General features: G+C 33.9%; 1 protein-coding gene across 1 annotated transcript; it reads right to left on the reverse strand.

Annotated features, from left to right (window-relative positions):
- Positions 1-16,513: 16,513 nt before the first annotated feature.
- On the reverse strand, positions 16,514-18,432 carry LOC140675727 (uncharacterized). Its single transcript, XM_072910355.1, has 2 exons — positions 18,333-18,432; positions 16,514-17,596 (listed from the first exon to the last, which is right to left on the reverse strand). The coding sequence occupies exons 1-2, from the start codon at positions 18,391-18,393 to the stop codon at positions 16,581-16,583; spliced, it is 1,077 nt and encodes a 358-aa protein (XP_072766456.1). The 5' UTR covers positions 18,394-18,432; the 3' UTR covers positions 16,514-16,580.
- Positions 18,433-23,340: the final 4,908 nt, after the last annotated feature.

The following is a 23,340-nucleotide window of genomic DNA, read 5'->3' on the forward strand; positions in this document are numbered from 1 at the left end:
ATTATATAGGTTATCAATAATAAACTTATCTTTTACAATTTTTTACAATTAATTATCCCACGCACAACGGTAATTTGGAAACCATTCCAACATTAATTGTTTTTGTATTCTTTGCGCTATAGCTCTAGGTCCTCTGTGGAGCAATGCTTCTTCCATTTCACCATTTACTTGATGTACAGGTTCATTTTGGATTATATTTTCTTCTTCTATGGGTAACCGATAGGGCAAACGCATATTATGTAAAACAGCGCATGTATTTACCATTTGTCTTGCAACTTCTGGAGCGTACATAAATACACGTTGATAAGACATGCTTTTCCATGTTCCTTTAAATACGCCAAAAAATCTTTCGACAATATTACGTGCCTTACATAATTTATTATTATAATGGTATTGGCGACTCCACTCTGGATAATGTGGCAATGGTGTCATGAACCACGGTTCCAAAGGATATCTAACATCACCTGCAAACATATAAAAATTTATTTTTATTAAAAAAAGTTAATTCTTTTTTGTATATTTTATTTTATTATTTAATTAATTCTTACTAATTAAATATGTTCTTCTTTCGCCATTATTATAATGATATTGCATGGCACGTCTAATTGGAGAAGCATTCCATATATAGGCATCATTTCTTGCTCCTGGATATCTTGCATTGATATTTAATATTTTTAAATCTGGATCAACTATCTGTAAAAAATGTGTATACATATACAAACATACACATACGCGCGCGTGAACGTGCATATACATATAAATATAAAATATAAAGATATTATTACATCTATTACTGTCATTTACATATAATATCTACTTACTGCTTGAACATTTAATGAATGTTTTCCATGATGGTTAACATATGCTTCCTCATGTATAAGCAGTGCAAGAATATTTATATATGTACAATCAATAGCTCCAATTGCACCAGAAAATGATTGTGGAGCTTGTGCAAATTTATCTCGTGCAAAAGCTCTTTCTTCGGTTGTCATTGGGAATTTTATCCACTGACGCAATAAACGTATATTAATAAAATACGTAACTCTGCGTATGCAGTGACTAGTGGATGGTTGACTTATAATTAATTCGCACTGATTTCCCACAGGTCTTTGATAGCTGCCATTAGCGTAAAAATTGATTGCCACCAAAACTTGCATTTCTGGGGACAAACCGCTTATTCGGACTTTCTGTAAATCTTGTCTCAAAACGTTTACAAGGTCCATAGCTAACTCTGGACTAATTTTGTAATATGCGATAAATTCTCTGCGAGGAAGTTCAAATGGATTCTGAGCATCCCGCAACAATTTTCTTTCCATTCGTCGTTCAATTCTCTTTACTCTTTCTTGGAAAATAAGTAACTCCCATGCTAACTATCCTTCAGCTATATTAACTTTAAAAAAATTGTTTAAGCTAAATTTATTGTTTATGTTATACAAAATATGAAAGATATAACCTTATACATTTATTAATTTACCTTGTTACTTAAATATTTTGATATTTTCCAAAATAAAAAAAAATCGCTCCTTTAATATTTAAGTATTATGTTATTATCTTAGAGAGAATACTATTATTATTTACACTATTATTTTTTAATTTTTCATTAACAACATAATTATATCTATGATAAATATTTATCTATAACAAAGTACACAACACAAATTACTTTATGTAGAATGTAAAGATATACTTATTGTTACGTCCAGGCCCGTAGAAAGGATGGGTCAGAGGAAGGACGTAACAAGAACTGTTCCGATGTCAAAAGTCTTATCGACGAGTGACTCGGTCGAGCGAGCTGCAGGTTAGCAAACAGGTAAACGACGGGTGTCGTTATTACTCTGTTATGCGAACGCTCTCTCGGTGGTCCCTTTTTGGTAAGAGAATCGAATCTCTTTTACGTGGGACGGGACCAAGTGTGATCTTTCGCGTAGAGAGAGTGAGGAAGTTAAATAAGTTTACCGATCATTTAATTTTTAGATTAACATTTATTCAATTGATCCTTACCATTATACATATAACCTTATTGATATCGGCCTTAAAATTATTTGTATGAGTGTGTGTGTGTTTGTGTGTGTGGATCGCGGGTGTTACATAAGTACGGAGGTCATCAACCAGAAAAGAAGGGGAACAGTGCAATTCTAAAGATTTTATTCTGGTTGGTATTTGTTACAATAGTTTATAATAAGAAAAAAAAATAATAATAATAAAGATTTGCGAACAGTGTTATGTATGTTACGACGCGATTTCGCACACGGTCGTGTCGTCCGATCTATGGTCTCGGTTGTACGCGAGAATCGGCGGGTCGGCGGGATATTAGGCACTTTAAATAAAGAACAGGGTTGAATAAAGGGGAAAGAACGGCGGTGAAAAGGAAGGGAAATGGACTTACTACTTAGGCAAATTGGTTGCGTTTTAGCTGCTGGTGTAGTTGTGGCTCCAGTTGTGGGTCTTGCTCGGCGGGTGGTCGTTGTTGAGCACTGACTCTAATAGGTTTTAAGACGTAATCGGAACTCCCGCTGTGTAAAACGAATTGCTTGAGTCAGCGAACGACCGAAAAATCTGTGCCGAATGAATTTGACGCTGTACTATCGACTGATTTGAATTTTGTGGTTTCTGTAATGCGCGAGTCTTCCCTTTTTATATTAAATCTTGAGGACGTGTTAACAATTTGGGCGGGAGTATTTTTGAGATCTTGACGTGTAAAAAGTTGTCGTTCGGTGAGATCCTTCTCCTCCTTATTTTTTATTGTTGCTGATTGGTGGGCTCTGTACAGCCTCTTAGGAAATTTGGAGATTCTTCATTTGGTTATCTCCTGGGATTATGCAGTTGTTTTTATCCATTTATTTATTTAAGAGATCTCGCTATCGATCCTTTTCGGTCATTTCTTTGAACATCGATTTCAATGTTTAAAACATTTTTTCGTTCCGCGGCCCTCTTATGACTGGTCGGGCAATTATTGCTTTATCTTTATAGGAGGTAAAGACGATTATTATTCATTTCGTGAGAGGAAAAAAGTGGAGCCGACAGGACATAATACTTATAAACGTTTTAAAAACGTTTAAAAAAAAACGTGAAAATATTTGACAAACGATTCAAATAAAAATATTTATGATAATTATATATATTATATATGTATATAGGGCATTCCATACCAATTAGACAATTGTTTTTTCTGTTGATTTTATTTGCTTTATTTTTTTATGTTTTTGTACTTATTGAAAATGGTTCCCATGATTTTTTTGAGATTTTTATTTCTATCCATACTCGAGTTATGAATTAGAGGAAGAAATTGATAAAAAAATTTCAAATACCTATTACTTGAAGAAGATTAAAGATATTGAAAAACATTAAAAAACATTTTTTAAAAATATTTTAACAATGTTTTAGTCAATTTTAACCGAAATTATATTAAATTGACTAATAAAATATTGTTAAATTGTTTTTAAAAAATTTTTTCAATTTTTTTTTGAAAAATACATTAAAAAAATGACGACCTTATTAATAATAATATCTTTATTCTTTTTCAAGTAATAGTTATTTAAAATTTATTTTTAGTTTTGTCTGTAATTCATAACTCGAGTGTGGGTAGAGATAAAAATCTAAAAAAATCATGGAAACTACTTTCAATAAGTACAAAAACATGAAAAAATAAAGCAAATAAAATAAACGGAAAAAATTATATATATATAATATATAAATCATTATGCACAATAGCAAGTTTACATGTAAACATCTCCTACAAGTAAATGTTTTTTTCGTCGTGAATGTAAACGGATAAATACGTTTATACATATACAAGGTGTTCGGTAATAACTGTATCAACGCAGGACGTATTCTCTGGTCAATTTAGAGACGATTTTTCCTTGTTGAAATATCAATAATTTTAAAATCAGAGCTGTAGTAATTATTATTTTCTCGTTTATGCGCCAATAATATCTATTACGCGCATGACCGGGCAGATCGCGCGTATCGCGTACTGCTATACATACTTTGTTCGCAGTAATAACGCGAGAAAACATGTTACTCGTTGCGACGTGTCTACGGAGTATACGTGTAGTGAAGTGTGGTGATAGGATTTTTTGTTGTGTTGTTGTGTGTTGTTAGTGTTTTTGACTTTAGACAAAGTGAGAGTGATGGGAAAGAAGTATAATGAGAAATGTTTGCCTCTCACTCGCCGCAGGGTTTCATTCAAGAAAAGATGGATAAAAAGGTTAGTTAACAAAATTTTATATACTATACAGAGCTTGGGTTTCGCAAAGCAAATCTGACACATTCTGTCTGTTATTTACTGCAATTGAACAAAAATAGAGTAAAGTAAGAGAGCACTGCAACGTCTCAAGTTTGCTTTGTCGAACCCAGGCAGAGTATCTGTATTCCAAGCTTTGGGTGCATAAAGATTAAAAATAAATGTTCTAATAATTTTTGCAAATATGCTCATTTTTGCTTTATTTATATTCATTAGGTACATATTTGAGAATTTTGATTTACTCTACAAAATTTTATATTTTGCAATATTTATTTCATGATACTTTCCGATAAATTTTAGTACTGCTTTACATTTCTGTACCACATTTTTTGTTTGCATTATTATGAAATAAAATATATAATAAAGAAAAAAAAGTTCCCTAAAATAAAATTATAAAATTATAAATAAACGCAACATTGCATCCTGCTTACTTTTATTTGTTTATATTTACATCTCTCGTGTTCTGTTACGAATTATATTTCAATTATTATTCTTCAAAAATGTACATGTGAATTCATTACACCTGTGACAATATATCGCATACATTTAAACGTTGAATATACTAATATTCTTTTTGTGATTTTCTACAACACAAAGAAAAAATGAATAAATGTGTAAAGATTATTTTTTTCATAGTTCGATCTTCTTTACACACCCAAAGTTCTGATATTTTGAGACATGCTGTATAAAATTTCTGGAAATTTTTGTGTTCTTTTTTATAAAAATTTTATAACTAATAATACTAATTATATAAATAATTTATTATATATTATTTTAAATTTTCAAATAAAAAAAATTTTTTTAATTAATTTAATAAATTTTAAATAAAATTATTATAAATTATTATAATTATAAATTAAATTTAAATTGTTTTTTTAATTAATAACATTTTTTATATTTTTTTATTTCTTATTTATATATTATTGTTTTATAATTATTATATTTAAAAAAAAAATTTTAATATATTACACAGAGTTTTCGCAAAATTCGGAAACAGCCAAATATTCCGAAAATAAAACCTTTTAGAGAAAAATTTAAAAAGTAAAATATATCGTATATTTTATTGATTCAAATATATTTTTGCAAGTGTTGAAATAAATATATTTTTTAGTATATTCTTTCTCAATGTAACAATTAAATAGTAACTAATAATTATAATTAAAAAACTTCGCTTTTGACAAAATTTTGTTCCTTTACAAGTATTAAAATATTTTTTTTTAATTTCATATATTTTTTTCAATCCCACATAGCAAAATATATCATAAAGACATCTGGGAGATATCTCAATATCAGAATATCTGATTACGTAGTACTATTACAGATATCACTGAGATATCTAAGAGATGTCTTCCAGATTCTAAAAAGGTATGATTATTTCATCTAAGATATATCTGATTTTTTCTGTTTTTGACTAAATATTAGATATTTTATAGAGGGATGGAAAGGTTAGGCGAGTAAGAGTATGAAGTGGTTTTTGAGGTGTTTATAAGGATAAAGAAAACGGAAAGTGGAAAGGATGGGCAGAAGGGAAAGCAGAAGGGCAGTATAGTGAGAGAAAGCGGAGTGGAGGAGAAGGTCAAGCAGGAAAGAGAGATATAAGGACGGGAAAGTTGGATCGGGATGATGGAGAAGGATACGTGGAAGAGGCGAAGGATCGAGAGGCAGAGTGGAACGAGGAGGAAAAGGAGCGGACACCTGAAGGCGGAGGGAATCGAACGACAGCGGACGAAGAGGAAGAGGCGGAAATGAAAGAGAGGAAAAGAACAGGAGTGTAAAAGTGGAGTAAGCGAAGAGGGTGGAGAGGAGAGGGAAGGGGAAGGGAGAGGATGAGGAAACATGGCAAGATTGCGGTGATGGTGAGCAGGCGCAAGGCGGCGGAGAGAAGGAGTTACAAGGAGGCAATGGTAGATGGCAGGAGGAGCGTGTCGGAGCGTACAGTACGAGGATCGAGAGATTGATGGGACGGCAAAGAGAAGGATGAGATCGATTCGAGACAGGAAGGCAGAATAAGTGATAAACACGTGTTGCGGTGAAAGCAGGTTAGGAGAAAGGTGTAAAGAGAGAGGAGTGAGCGGGTAGCAAGAGGTTAAGAGACAGAGGTACAGAAGGAGAAAGATAGTGAAAAGAAAGAGGAAAAGAAGAGAGGAGATGGAGGAAGTGAAACAGTCAAAGAAAGAAGTGAAGGAGATGAAAGGAATATAAGAGAGTTGTTAGCAGTGGTGAAAGGGGAGAGAAGAGGAGAGATGTTCGAAACGTGAAGGCAGGATAAACAATAGACACGTGTTGCGAGGAAAGCATTTCAGAAGAAAGGGTAAAGAGAGAGGATCTAACGGGTAGCAGGAGGTGAAGAAACAGAGAGGTACAGAAGGAGAAGGATAGTGAAAAGGAAGAGGAAAAGAAGTGGAATGAGAAAGAAAAGAGAAAAAAGTGAAAGAAGAGATGGAGGAGATGAGAGGGATAAGGAGTGATGTGAGAGAGATGAGGGAGAGCATGGCGGAGATCCACGGGGAGCGGGAGAGTAGGAAGGAGAGCGAGGGAAGAAAGGCGGAAGATAGAGAAGAGGGAAACAAAGGAGGCAATGATGGAGAGAAACGTGGACGATGACAGGTGGAGGTTAGGTGCGGATAATGAATGGGCAAGAAGAAGGGAAACAAGTGAGGAGGAATGCGGAGAAGGAGAGAAGGGAAGAGGAGGTTGGAGGAGAAAAAGGATAGAAGAGCGGAGGAACGGCTAGGGGAAGAGAGGAGAAGAAAGAAAGAAAAGGAGAGAGGAGAAGAAGAAGGTTCCAAAAGTGAGGATGAAAAGATCAGAGAGAAGGGAAAATAGAGAGATTCGTGTATATAGTGGAATGGGGTATGGAGAAAGAGAAAGGAGAAAGGGGAAAGAGAGAGAGACAGAGAGACAGAGAGAGAGAGAGAGAGAGAGAGAGAGAGAGAGAGAGAGAGAGAGAGAGAGAGAGAGAGAGAGAGAGAGAGAAAGGATGAGAGAGAAAGGATGAGAGAGGGTGAGAGAGGAGAGTGGAGAAAAGTTTTACTTTAGTGGTAAGATGGGTTAAGGGAATTTGGTAAGGAGAAGGGTGAGGAGATTAGGGGATGACAATGTGAAAGGGATGAGAAGAGGGTCAAGAGAAGAAGAGGAGGACAGCCCAGCCTGGAGGATAAAGAGGAGAGGGAAACTGGAAGAGAAAAGAGATGATAAGGGAGAAAAGAGATAGAGAGAGCAGAGAGAGAAATGGAGCAGAGGCGAGTGTGGAGAGGAAGGGGGGAACAAGGGTAACGGAAGAGAGGGAGGGGAGAAGGGGTAGAGAGGATGGGTCGTGAGGGAGGGAAGGGGAGTCAATATGTAAGGGTCGCAAAATGGCCAGGGTCGCAGGGGAAGAGATTGAGGCAAAGAAGGGGAGAAGATTTAGAAGGTTTAGAAGGATGTATAGTCTGTAATTAGTGTATATAGGTGACGGTGAAGAGAAGGAAAGAGGGAGTGAGAGAGAGGTTGAGAGAGGATAAGAGAGGAGAGTGGAGAAAGGTTTTGTTTGACTGGTAAGATAGAGGATGTGAGGTGTAAATGAGGTAACATGAGAAATATGAAGAGAGAGGGAGAGAGAGGAGAGAATTGGGATGAGAGAGAAAACGGGATATGAGAGAGAGAATGGGGTAGGAGAGAGAGAATTAGCGGTGGAAGTGGGAAATGAAAGGAGAGGGAGAGGTTAGATGACTGAAGGGCGAAAAGAAAAAGAAGAGGCGTGAGGCAGGGAGCGGGATTTTAAGGAATGGGAGAGAAAGAGAGGAAGAAAGAGAGAGAGAAGGGTGAGAGGAAAGTGAAAGAGAGAGAGAGAAAGGGGGAGAGAGAGAGGAAAGAACGAGATATGAGAGAGAGAGAGACGTGTCTGTTAGATTGGGAATTGAATGAAAGAAGGGGTGGATAGAGGGTCGAAAGGGCGAGAGGAGAGAGAGGGGCGTAGGGGTAGGGAGTGGGTTTTTATTAAAATGTAAGGTCACTCAAGGCCAGGATCGCACTGGGGGATTTGAAAATGTATTTGTGTATATGTAAGAGTGACAGTGTGAGAAGAGATGAGATTTGATCAGGTATCTAGTAATATGTAAATAAGTAGAGAAGTTGTGGAGTGTGTGTGCGAACCTCGGGGGACGAAGTGGCGGGGGATAGCCACGGGGACCCCCAAGGGGAGGTGATATATGAATAGGTTAAGGAGATGATGTAACAAATTGTAACCCTAAGGGGATCAATTTTTTGAATAAATATCTATCTATCTATCTAGATATTTTATAGAATCGGATTATATATATATATATATATATAATATTGCCGAACAGGAAATATAATATAAAAGGTATTCTTTCGAAATAAATGCTTTAATAATAATCATTTTACAAAATAAAAATATACAGTTTAAAAATGATTGCATATATAAAATGATTATATACGCCAATATAATCTTATATAGAATACAAATAATTATTTCAATTTTTATCACATATATAAAGCTATTATAATCAGAAACTTAATAATATAAATATTATTAAGTACCTTTTAGGAACTATTACAACATTGCAGGTAATTTTTTTCTTATTTTTTTATAGCAGTCTTTGAGAAACTTATCACTTAATCGCTATTTGTTACAATATAATAATAAACTTTCGAACGCTCTGTTTTTTGCATTACTGATAAAATGCGAACTAAAAATAAAATTGACAGTGTCATTGACATTAACAAATAAAAAAAATAATTTAGATAAATATAATTTATCTTATACACAGCAATAAAATATATTAAAGATATCTGGGAGATATCTAAATATTTATATATGTTTAAATATTGCAGTAGTATTACATAAGATAAAAAAAATAATAAAAATATATATTTGTAATTATAGAGCATACAGTTATTAATTTTTTCAATGACATAAAAGTTATTATTTGTCTGACGAGTTAGTGTCAAAGCTTGAATTTTTATTAGTTTCGTTGTCAGTATCTGCAGTTTCTAAGTCAGTGGAGGTTTCACTTTCTTCGTCATTAGTTTTGTTTACATCAGAGGAAACTTCTTCATTTTCAGATATTTCTCTATGATTCCTTTCACTTGGATTATTAGATTTTAATCTGTCAAAAAAATAATAAAAGTAAAAATAACTGATAATAAAGTAAAAATAAATATGGAAAAGTGAAATTGATTACGTTTTAGCTCGACTAATTGACTGGCGGAGAAATTCTTTTATGTTTCCTATAATTTCTTCTTCAGTTACATTAGTTGCAACCGCTATTTGGTTATGTTTAGTATATCTAGTTGCACCTAATAAAAGGAACAAACAGGATTTTGAATTTCAACGAACTTACAACTACTATTTAACTATACTATATCTATATTAATTATTCAATAAACATACAAATCACAGCATTCACTACTCCTTTAAGATTATTAAATTGCATCTTGCTTTTTCCTCCATTCCAGCTATATTTGTTTGCAAGAGTGCAATGGATAATTCTCTTCAGAATTGCCATTGAAATTTTTCTACAATTCTTTCCACCTATTTTGGACATGTGCAGGATCTGGAGACAATGTTAAAATAGTATAAATTAAATAGAGTTCATGAGAAGAACATCTTTTACAGATAAGTATTATACTAATTATTTTGGTTCAATACTTATTTTGTGTATTTAAGTTAAATTAAATTAGTTGTATTAAAGTTAAATAAATTTTAGTACTAAAAAGTATTTAAAGTACTAAAATTTAAATACTAGTACTTTTAATACACAAAATAAGTATTTAATCAAATAATTACAAATACTTTTTTTGTAAGAAATATCAATTTTTTCTTTTCTCAATCTTTTCAAATAGAATAAAGAATATAGGTTTTAAACTTACACTTTGTTTCTATAAATTTTATCTGTTTTTAACTTATTATCAAATTGCATTAGAGATTCCACATTATCAATATATGGAAGATTATCAAAACATAATTGTTCGTGCTGCTCTTTCATTGAAGAATATTGAAGTTTTTTTCGGTGTGATGCATTTTCAAGCAGTTCCGATATAACAAATTTTTTAAAATCTAAAATTATAAAGTTGCATTGAGATAATATGTATTATATTAAGAAACATAAATATGTACTATATTAAGAGACATTAATAAAGATTAAATTTTCTATATCTTACATTCATCATTCTGCAAGAGTTGTTGCAATTGTAGACCCTGCCACCCTGCTAAAATAAAAAATAGAAATTTTAACAATAACAAAAATTTACCAATATTAAAAAAATCTAAATTTATCTTTTATTATATTTAAAGAAGAACTAAGCTCATCATGTGGCATCGCATCATTCTCAACTGATGTGTCAGAAGCTAAAAAAATTTGACGAATTTATGACAAATACACACGCACGCACGCACGCACGCACGCACGCACGCACGCACGCACGCACGCACGCACGCACGCACGCACGCACGCACGCACGCACGCACGCACGCACGCACGCACGCACGCACGCACGCACGCACGCACGCACGCACGCACGCACGCACGCACGCACGCACGCACGCACGCACGCACGCACGCACGCACGCACGCACGCACGCACGCACGCACGCACGCACGCACGCACGCACGCACGCACGCACGCACGCACGCACGCACGCACGCACGCACGCACGCACGCACGCACGCACGCACGCACGCACGCACGCACGCACACACGCACGCACGCACGCACGCACACACACACATATATATGTATGTATATTATATAAATCTGTTTGATGTGTTATACTATATGTGTGTAAATATATACCTACACGCACAAATATAAATACATAATATAAAATATATCAAAACACAAAACTACAGATAATTTAAATATTATTTATAAATATAAATTGACACTATTATACCTACTATTTATGTCAGTAGTAGGTTCCATATTTGCAGTATCAACGCCGTGAATATTTCTTGTTGATTCTAATACATCATTGGAGAATGGTTTATTCTTTGAAGATGATTTAGTTGATTTCAATAAAAGAAGATTTATGAGATTGTTTACAAATGACAGTAGTATTTTTATCCATTAATTCACGAAGAGGGCTCGTTGTAGAAGAAACATCTTTGTTTTTTTTTCTTGATTTGTTAATTTTTGAAGATAAAATTAAAAAAATTTTGAAGATAAATACATTTTTATCTTTATGTAGTTTAGGAGATGTTGTTGCAGAGGTTAATTGTTTCTTTTTTTTCCAAAATTATGAAGGCTTGAAGAAGTAGCATCATTTTTATCTTTACATTTTGATTCAAATAAAAGTGACTTTGCAGTAGAAGGCATTTTGTCCAATTCCTCTCTTGATTTGTGCATGCTTGAAGAAAACATAGTGTCATTTATATTAATATTTTCTGATTTCTCTGAATTAAAACATGAATCAACGTAAGGAGCAGCGATATTATCTTTTTCTTGTGAATCTTGAGATCTTGAAATAGGAATAGAATTTTTTTTAGATGTAAAAGATAATGTGGAAATATTATCAGATCTTTCTCTCAAATCATTAAGTTCTGAAGTAAAATCACAAATTTTATCTTTCTTTCTTAAATCATAATTACTTGTTGAAGCTAATACTTGTCGTCTCTTTGCTTTGACTGTTCTTTTGAGCCAAAATATGATTTTGTAGTATCTTTTTCTTTTTGAGAAGTAGATTGAAAATATTAAATCCTTTGGAGGGTTAGGAATAGATAATTCACATTTTTCTTTATATATAATTTGTTTCGGAATTTTTCTTTTTGAACTATAGTTATCCTCTACATCAGTATCAAAACCGTATTTGTGAATAGTCCGTAGTATCGACTTAGATCGAGGTTTTCGATTGAACTCAACTGGAATATTTTTCCTTAAACTTATTAAATGTTGAGATATTTCATTTATTAATTTGGAGTTTATTTTTACTTTACGATGACCAAACAAGAGAAACAGAAGTAATTTCTTCATCACCCCTAAACAGACAAGATGCATGTAATCTAATACAAAACAAGATACAAGATCAAGCCCTGGAATTTCATTTAAAATAGTAATACCTTTATGATACTCTTTGTGAGACTGCTGACGAAATTCTTCGTCACTTCTCAGATCACAATTGACTCGAGGAAAAGTTGTTCTATTTTCCATTCTAATTCCTTTTTGCTTACATTTTGTGCATCCATAAAATGCATTGTTACTACATATCTTTAATACAAAAGATTTTGCTGGAGCATCATAGCAAAAGAAACTAATTTTTACAGTAATCAAACGGTTATTAACTAATAATCCGTTTTCACACAAATCTCTTAATTCGTCAACAAATTCTCTCAAAAATGCATTACTACAGTCTGGTATTGAATATTCATGATAAATTCCAACTGGGAAAACTGTAGAAGAACCTTCTTCTGAACCTAATATAGGTCACAGCGTACTGGATGAAGATAAAGATATTGGTACACCATCTATATTAAATGTTAATTTAAGTTCAGTAATATTTGTATCCTTGTATAATATGCAAAGCTGCTTAGCAAGACCATTGTGCCAATATTGCCTTGGTAATATATTGCGAAGTGGAATTAATTTTAGTGATGTATTCAATAAAGTTCTCGCATCTTTAGGTAACTTATCTTCTGGATGTTCAAAATTTAAGATAGTAACCAAAGATCGTAATTGATGATGATTAATTTTAGTATCCAATGCCCATTGTGCAAATTTATCTCGAAAAGATGTGGCTTCATAATACGTATCAAATTCTTTATTAAAATTTATAGTCTCATCCTCATACTCATTGTCATAATCGACAGCGCTATATTTTTTACAGTATTGACAAGAATTTGCATTATGGAAACACTCTCCGCAATCAAGAAAACATATACATAAACTACATGTCTCACATAAGTCATATAATTTAATGATTAAACGAACTTACCTGTAAGTGAAGTTCTATCATAATTGTATGAAGCGCCTCTTCCGAAAGATAACAAGTAGTACTCCTCATTTCCATGCCGAGGGCGCCACAATATTTAAAGCTAGAATAAAAAATACTTCTCCATCTAGGCGTTATCCCCATTCCATCGGGCCCAATACGTCATTCCTTTGAAAGATCCATAGTCGTAGCCTAATAAGTTCTACGGGGTTTGAATTAATCAAACATGGGTTTAGGGAGGGACTCATCTTTCGGAAGAGGCGCTTCATACAATTATGATAGAACTTCACTTACAGGTAAGTTCGTTTAATCATTAAATTGTATTTCGCGCCTCTTTCTCAAGATAACAAGTAGATGTTTAAAGTTGGCTACGGCTATGAAATTATATAAAAATAAAGTTAAAATTATATTATACAATTATTTATTGTAAAAATTAAATGCAGTTATAAGTGCGGAAAGGAAAATTAATCAAATTAAAACGTTCTTAATTTCCGCTCTAACTTTTCTTACATATCTAATATTGCTTGCCCAAAAGTTCTCAAATCTTGGACGATGAGTCTATCGTAAAATCTTGTGAAGGTCGTTGAATTTTTTGTCCAACCTGCCGACTTCCTAATTGTGTCGAAATTAATGCCTTTGCGTTTTGCAGCAGATGTCGACGCATGTCTGGTGCTATGCGCGGAAAAAATATCAGTGTCAACACCACTTTCATACAAAATATCTTTAACCCATCGACTAAAAGTTTGTTTTGAAGCTACCTTAAAAGGTTTTTTAAACGAAATAAACAAGACAGTTATGTTATTTCTAAAATCTTTGGTCCTTTCTATATAACTTAAAAGTGTATTTGCTGGACAAATATTCGAATTTTCTTCGTAAAAGGGCAAATTTAACACTGGTTGAGTTTTACCTGGTTTAGAGGTTTTGATCCTCTCAGGAATTTTAATCTCTATTAACCTTTCCTTGATCACTATATTCTCGATATTAATCAAGGACAAGGTTTGAATTCTTTGCCCAGTAACTAAAGCCAATAATGTTATTAGTTTCTTACTTAAAATTTCTAACGATAAGTACTTATTCTTAAAATTTTTTAAATAATCTAGGACTATCTTTGGATCCCAAGTAGATTCATATTTCGGTTTTGGAGGTTTCAATCTAAATAGCCCTTTAAAAAATCTCTTTATTAACTCATTTTGCTCTACTTCCGGGCCTAAAATGAGTGAAATGGCTGATCTCATACTATTGAGAGATCCGTAAGACGCTCCTTTACTGAATTCTTCAGTAAGGAACTTTATAATATCCGTAATTTCTGTTTCATAAAAGTATTTATTCTTTTCCTTGCAATATTTCCACCATTTCTTCAAGGAGCAATCGTATTGCTTTAAGGAAGATTCGCTTAAGGAGGACATAGTGATTTTCACGGATTCCTCCGGAATACCTTTTAGCAAGAAGATTTTCCTGATAATAGCCCGGCCACCAGGGTAAGCGACTTCCAAAGAGGATGTGGTTCCCTATCAGGTGAAAGGTGTTACTGTCAGGTTTAAAAATCAAAACATCTGATTTTTGCATCGAGAAAAATAACGGAAACCATGGTTGAGCTGGCCAATGTGGCACTACCACTATACCTTCCGCTTCTTCCGCTTTAATCTTTTGTAAAACTTTAGCAATTAAAATAAATGGTGGAAAAGCATAAAAGAAAAATTTTTTCCAATTTAAGATAAATGCATCTACTGCTATAGAGCCTGGGTCTTTCGTCCAAGATACATAATCTTTACATTTATTATTTATTCTTGATGCAAATAAATCTATGTCAGGATTATCTAATCTTTTAACGATCTTCCGAAAAGCTACATCAGATATTTCGAACTCTGTTTCTTTATCCAATCTTCTGGATTCAAAATCCGCTACTACATTATCTTTTGATGAAATATAAGACGCAAAAATGAATAGTTTACGTTCTTCACACCATTTCCAAATGGTTTTAGCAAGATCGCTAAGCTTTTTAAATCTTACACCACCCATACGATTTATATAAGCAATTGTAGTGGTGTTGTCAATTGTTAATAGAATGTCACAATTCCTAAGATCCTTGGCAAAACATTTGAGTCTAAAAAATACCGACAAAAGTTCTAAATAATTGATATGGTGTAACCTTTCGGATTCATTCCACAATCCATGTGTTCTATTAGTGCCACATGAAATCCCCCAACCAGTGAGGGAGGCGTCTGAGAAAATTTCGAACCTAAAACTTCGACTAACCAAGCTTGAATTCCTATGCAAAATGTTTAATTCCCACCAAGCAAAATCACTTTGTAAATCTCGAGCTAAATGCATTACTGCTTCATAATTGCCTTTTGTTCTCAAAAGCGCCAAGTATTTTTCTCTCTCGAGATTCTTTACGTGTGCCCAACTGTATTTGATAGCAGGGCAACAAGACACTAAGGATCCTATCAGTTGTGCAAATTCTCTAATTTTACATTTATCTAATTTTTTGAAAATTTTAATTTGATTCTGGAGCTTTTGTCTTTTTTCTTGTGATAACTCCAATGTCATATTTCGTGAATTTAGAATAAATCCCAGAAAAGTACAAGTTTGTGATGGAATTTTACAACTTTTTTCTTCATTTATAATAAAACCAATCTTTTCTAATAACTCTACAGATGCCTTAATATTTCTTAAACAATCTGAATATGTATTACCTAAAAGTAATAAATTATCAAGATAAATGACTGATAGAAACTGATAGAAATTTCTTAAATAACTTATCACCGGTTTCATAATTTTTGTGAAAACATATGGCGCTGTGTTGAGACCAAAAGGCAAGCAATTAAACTCATAGAGGCTGTTATCAAATGAAAATCTTAAATATTTTCTAAATTCTTTATCAATAGGAATCATGTAATAAGCATTCTGGAGATCCAATTTTCCCATAAACCAGTTTGGGCTTATCAATTTACAAGCTACTTTATAGTCTTCTAATTTGAAGTGATCCGTTTTTGATAAATTTGTTTAATCTTTTAAGATTGAGAATCAACCTACTTGAACCATCTGATTTAGGTATTAAAAATATACCAGATAAAAACTGATCTTTCTGTGCGTGACACTTACTAACAGCTCCTTTTGAGATTAACTTCTCGATGTGATCTTTCGCTAGCGTTTTTTCTTTTAAGGACCATGCCGGTTCTCTAGGAGTCGAATTTTGAACCACAGTTTTAGCGAAAGGAATTTTGTATCCTATTATCCAGTCTAAAATCCTGATATTAGAAGTTAGTTTTTTCCATTCCTCTAAGTACAGTTTCAACCTGCCAGCCGGGCTACTTACATTATTTACGTTTTTTTCTGCGTTGACGTCTGTGACTGGGAGTTGTTACGGTCTCCCCCGCTCTGATTTCCCCAGTCTTTCTTGTTGGACTAGTTTCTGTAATTCTTGTTCCGGTACCCGCCTGACATTCTGGCTTTGAAAGGCTGACGTCGAGGCGGAACTTTCGAGTTTTTTGGCCTCTTCGTGTTCTTCAGTTTTGCCTTCAATTCCTTACCGGATCGTTCGATTGATTTTGCTACTTTTAGTCTTTCTCCCAACTTCTGGCCAAAGAGCCACTCATCGGCTTTTGCTTCCTCTAGAGTATCTTTTTGAGAGCTACTAATTGCAGTTAAAATTAGACTCCTACGAGTCAGGGTTTCATCCCTCTGTAAATCCGCCAATAATCGTGCAGCCTCACTAAGTTTTTTTACGAGAGTAATTTGTGAGAGCGATAATTTCTCATCTTGCTTATTATTAATGACATCCACAATAACACCACCCAGCAAGGCTAGGCAAGCCGTGATCTTCTTTTGTTTGATCATGATACGATCGTCACGCTTTGTTGATGTTTCATCTATTGAGACCTTAATCTCCTCGTTTAATTTTGGAGGGTCAATCAAGACACAATTCTTTGGCGGTACATGCTCCTTAAGCAACTTCTCTCTCTCCTCTTTTGGTAACCCTTTCTTTAAAATATCCTCCAGTCGAACAGCAATGTTTTTTGGGATGGCTGGAGCTAGTACTCTATCTTCCGCAATCCGTTTGCCAATTGCCTCTAAGATCTCCAGATCCAGGTCTTCAATGATGGTCCCTTCTTCCTGATTCGGGATATCAGTTTTCTGGATCTCAGAGGGTGCCTCCACACCTGATACTATTGGCTGATTTCTTATGGTGTTTTCCGCCGATGTTGCGATAGTGTTATTAGGAGGATCCTGGGAATGATTTGAAGTCAAACCCTTGCCTTCTGTCAGTTCCTGACTGAACTCGCCGTATATTGAAGGTGATGTATCTCGTAAGGATCTAGGTGGAGATCTAGAAGGGCTCTGTGACAGATCTTGTAAGTTCGTCTCATTGAACGACCTCAATCGTTTCCGACCAACCTCTTTTGATTCCATCTCACGGCTACCTAATAACCATAACCTTATTTTTAGAATCATTTTCAGTTTATACGAAAATACAAGATTATTTTTACATTAGGTTGGTGATCCACCTTCATTAAATGATAAGACCGTATGTCTTACGAGATATGCCAAGAAAATTTATTTAGTATACCTCTTATCTTGGAATAAAGTCTCTCACAGGTTAGAGCCTGTGAGTCGACAAGATTAAATTTAGACATGACTAATTTATGTATAAAAACACTTTATTATCTAATAATTAGATGTGTGTCTTTCGTCTCTGAGACAAAGCTCGCTCACAGGTTAGAGCCTGTGGCCCGTCAATAGGCTGGGCCTATGACGCGACGAATGTTTATTTAACCAGTGAAAATAATGCAATGTTTATTCATCACTCTTTTCGAGCGTGAATATTTTTCGTCTTGAGATAAATCGCCCCCCCAGGTTAGAGCCTGTGGCTCGTCAATAGGTTAGGCCTATGACGCGACGAATGTTTATCAAAACTGTGGAAAAACAATGCAACGTTTCTTCATCCCTCTTTTCGAGTGTGAATACTTTTCGTCTCAGAGATAAATCTCGCCAACAGGTTAGGGCCTGTGGTTCGTCAATAGGTTAGACCTATGACGCGACGAAAAAGTATTATATTTTAATATCCTATTCTTTCCTAACGGATATACATATGTATACCCCCCTTTTCTTCAAGGGATCTAAATTTATTACCGCTTGTTCGTCTGACCTGATACTTACTTGAGCGTTTTCTCTGTAACCGATCTTTATGTCTTTTAAAATCCTTTAACAGTCGTTTCATCTTCTTTACTAATCTATTTTCCTTGAATTCATCCTCCGAATCCGCTCTGTGCTTTCTCTTTCCAATTATCCTAACCATTATCAATCTATCGATGATGTGATCACCTCGGTATAACAACAAAGAATGACGTATTGGGCCCGATGGAATGGGGATAACGCCTAGATGGAGAAGTATTTTTTATTCTAGCTTTAAATATTGTGGCGCCCTCGGCATGGAATTGAGGAGTACTACTTGTTATCTTGAGGAAGAGGCGCGAAATACAATTGAAGATATTTATCATAAGATGACTCATTTAATATTGCAGATAAATCAGATTTTACAAGACAATCTTCAATAATGTAATCATGATGTAATTCATTATATCCAAAGTTTCTTTGTTGCTCATGTTGTAAATGATTCTCATTTGAATTCTCATTTGACAACTCATTTGATTGATCTTTTTCATTATAAGGGAAGGAAAAAAAATTTTCCAGGTTATGCCCAACATTATTTCCATCATCCGCACCATCAGTAGAAGAAGAAGGAAAACTATTAATATTCTTAATAGCTTGATTTAGCAAACAATTCCGATACCGTGATGTCAAATTATACACTGATTTAGATTTCGGCATAATTATATACCTTTTAAATCGTTTTTCACAAAAAGACACGCATATCTGCAAAAAATAATAGCACTAGAATTGTTATTTTTTATTAATGAATATAATATAAAAAATTTACTTTTGACATATATTTATAGTAAAAACATATTTTCAAAATAAAAAATATCTATTTTTAGATTTAGCAGTGTTTTAGGAACCTAATTATCTGTAATTAACTTTTTATCAATTAACGACGCTAAAAAGTTACAGAATAAATTGCTCATTGCATAATATTATAACAATAATACTTACATTATAAGATGCAGAGAAATTATAGATGCACAAAGATTTCACAATTATTAAAATGTAATATCACAGATATCAAATACGTATATACAAAAAAAGAATTTTCTTACTGCCGGTAAACGTGTGTCACTAATAATAGCTAGGTTCGCACATTTACGCGCCAGAAGTGCAGCTCCGTAAAGTTAGCCGAACCACTTTGATTTTTTATAATTAAAATTAACTAATCGTTTGGAAACCGTGTGGAGATGATCAGAAGTCTAATTAAAACATTTGGAGGTTCATCGCTTTTTTTTAATTAAATAATTAAAATTTCGATGTATAGTTTGCCGAACATTTTTATTTTTCGTCCAATGAAGTTAAACAATAGTTTATTCGATGCAGAATCGTTAGGTGGTCACGAATAAATTCTTCAAAACGTTTGGAGGTCCATAGTTTATCCGAAAAATGAAAAAAATCATGTGCGGTAAAATTTCAAATTCTTTTAAGGCTCATTCACACTTTGGCAGAAAAACAGAAAGCAGACAGCGGATGGAGTTCCGAAAAGCTCAAACCCCCGATTTTGCTGTCATAACGTATATTTACGTATTTTGATGCGCTGATTACGAAAATAATAGAAAAGTTACCGACAATTTCATTTTCATGGTGAAAACCATAAAAAATCGTTAAAAAATGACGTCTTTTGGTTTTATTTTATCAAATACTGAAAATTTAGAAAAATATTTTAAACAAAAGTTGTAGATCTCTCCGAAATATGCATTTTATGTTCTATTCATTTTTACCATACAAGTGATAGTTTTCTAGAAAATCAAACTTAAAGATATATCTCATCACACTACGATCCTCGTTTTGCGTGAAAAATTGAAAAGAATTGAACACTGCACGATTGGACACTGCACGATTAGACATTGCACGATTAGGAGCGGGGCTTCGCCCCGCTCTCATAATAAAAATAACAAAATATCTCAGAAAATATTCATTTGTCGATAATCTTATCCTAATACTTTTAGACATAGAATAATGAGACGAATCAACTGGTATATAAAAAACACCTAGTTGTCTTAAAGCAAAAATGTGTAACTACTTGTTGCAAATTCATATTTTTTCTAGACAACTAAGTGTTTTCTTTATATCAGTTGATTCGTCTCATTATTCTGTGCATAAAAGTAATAGGGTAAGTTTATCGAAAAATGAATATTTTCTGAGATATTTTGTGTTTTATGTCAAAATACTGTAACTTTGAAGCTTTATATCTCAAAAAATATTTAACCATAGTATGTTGAAAAGCTCTCGAGATAAGCTACACGAATGTGCAATAAAAAGTAGGGCTTTCCATTAAAAAATTTCAATATAATTTTTACATGACCTTGACAACACTCTTCAAGGTCATATTAATATTGCTACGTAATGCATTACTTTAAACCTTACAACTTTTCTCTGAAACATTTTTTTATTTTTTCCATATTTTTCGAGATATTTGCCTGAAGCAATTAAAATAAAACACTTGGTATAATAAAAATATAAAGTTTCATACATTATATATAATTTTATATATTTCAATTTATTAAAAACAGAATGACTTATGCATTTCATTTACGATAGATTGACAAGATTATTAATAAAGAAGGATATTTATATCAAAATGAAATAAAGTTAACAACATTGAACATTGATGTGTAATATATAATCAGAAATGGATAAATCTTTCTTGTATTTTTTTAGCTAACTTGAAAACATAAAGGCCCGTATTCTGAGCTCACATTTATCGCTAAATGTGCTTCTATAAATGTGCCTTAGATGATGCGCTAAATGTGGCAGTATTCTAAGCGCACATTTAGAGGCGGACCGCCATGTTTAGCCTAAAAGCGCAACTTTATGGTGAAAATCCTATTAGTAGTGTTATAGTGGGGATTCTAAGCCATGGGGCGCCGAGGGGGGTGCGGGGGCGGGGGTATCTGGGAGGCGCGAGGGGTCTGGTGTTAGGGAAAGGGGGGGGGGAAGGGTCCTACACACGTTTGAAAGTAGATGTTTATCTTTGCGGTTGATTTTATAGCCGGGGGCATTTTAGAAGTCATAAAACTGTTTTTTTTCTAATTTTATGATCATTTTATGGTCATTATATCATTAGGATTTTAAGCGCCGACGTTCGGCAGCTTTGCACCCTCGCGGAAAATCTCCCATAAAACTGGAGCGAAACATCTTCCATAATTTTTAGGGAAAGAACTGCAACTGCAAGGTGTTTATCTTTGTGGTTGATTTATAGCCGGGGGACATTTTAGAAACTATAAAACTGTTTTTTTCTTTTTTTCTAATTTTTATGATCATTTTATGACCATTAGAATATTATGGAAAAAGAGATTTTAAGTGCCGGCGTTCGGCAGCTTTGCACTCTCGCGGAAAATCTCCCATAAAACTGGAGCGAAACATCTTCCATAATTTTAAAGGAAAGAATGCAACGCATCAGCGCAACATTCGGCTGCTCGAATTTGAGAATCTGTCTCCGCGTTAAAACGTATTTAACAGTCGTCGAGTGTCTTTCGATTTAGTGCTAAAATGAATATAGAAGATTTGATTGTCATCGAAGACAATGAAAACAATGAAGATGTGGTTATCATCGACGACAGCGATGAAGAAGTGGAAATAGTGAATGACTCTGATTATGAGAGAGATCCGGAAGACTATTTAAATGAACAAGTAGTGCCGTTAGTGCGTGAAGATTTACGAAATATAACTGAACGGCAGAAAATGTGTAACATCATATTTTATTACGAAGTAAAAAAGTACGACAACGATGAGGAAAATAGTGAAAAATTTTGTTCGGGATGTTTCATTAAAGTTCAAGATTCATATACACAAGGTAAAATTGTGTATAAACATAAAACTGGATAATATATTTATCACGGTTGGAACTCGTGCAATAATTGTGGACACTCACTGTGCCAAGTAATAGCATGTAGTGTGTGCCGTTTTTGTGCGCAGCAATAAACTTTTGTAGACATTTGCTAGGACTAAGTGCTGTGAAAAATGGTTGACCTAATCGAAAAACTATTGAATGCGGTGGTGGAGTTTCAACGAAATCGCGAACTTGGCATAAAAAATTCCTCAATAGTGATCTTTAAACTACAAAGTTATATATGGACGAATGAAAACAACAGACTAAGGGAAAAGCCTTGCGAGAATTGCTGTTTACCAGGCGGAAATCGGCAAGCATGTCCTGAGCAGTTACAAGAAATCCATCGGGAAATCCGTCATATCGATAACATGTTGTTTCTACAACATGTCATCGACAATGATCCAGATTCTGATACTGATTCTGATCAGTAATTGTAAGTAATCTTTGATGTGTAAGTATTCTTTTTCAAATTATGAAAATATTAATAAATTTTTTTTTTCTGTTATGCAGGAGCCCTACCTGGACGCCACCACCACCGCCCGGTCATCCCCTCCAGCGCCTCGCAGCAGCAGTCGCCGTCGTGCCGTACCGCTTGACCATCGGCGTGCAATCTTTTATATATTTTTTATTTATATCTTTTTCTTTTTATTTTTAAATTCACACACACACACAGATTTTTGTAAATAAACACACACTTTTTTAAATAAAAAAAATTATGTTAAACATATATAATTGCTTGCTTGCGCTTCCTTCATCTATCCCATCGTTCTTCCTTCATATACTAGATATAATTAGATATAATAACTTAATATTTAATATAAAAAAAAATATAAAAAGAAAAAAAAAGAAAAAAAGAAAAAAAATAATAAAAAGAAAAAAAGAAAAAAAATTATAAAAAGAAAAAAAAGAAAAAAGAAAAAAAATTTCTGTTTGCGTTCTCGCTCTCCTTCGCCTCGCACTATTTCTTTCCTAGCACTTACTCTCTCGCTCTCCTTCGCCTCGCGCTATCTCTTTCTTTCCTAGCACTTACTTTCTCGCTCTCCTTCGCCTCGCGCTATCTCTTTCTTTCCTAGCACTTACTCTCTCGCTCTCCTTCGCCTCGCTTTCTTACGATCCCTAAACCTTACGTTATTTCTAATGTAGCGCTATCTCTTTCCTATCGCTCTCCTT

This window comes from Anoplolepis gracilipes, unplaced genomic scaffold (assembly GCF_047496725.1).
Source record: "Anoplolepis gracilipes unplaced genomic scaffold, ASM4749672v1 Contig18, whole genome shotgun sequence".
NCBI classification, from domain to species: Eukaryota; Metazoa; Arthropoda; class Insecta; order Hymenoptera; family Formicidae; genus Anoplolepis; species Anoplolepis gracilipes.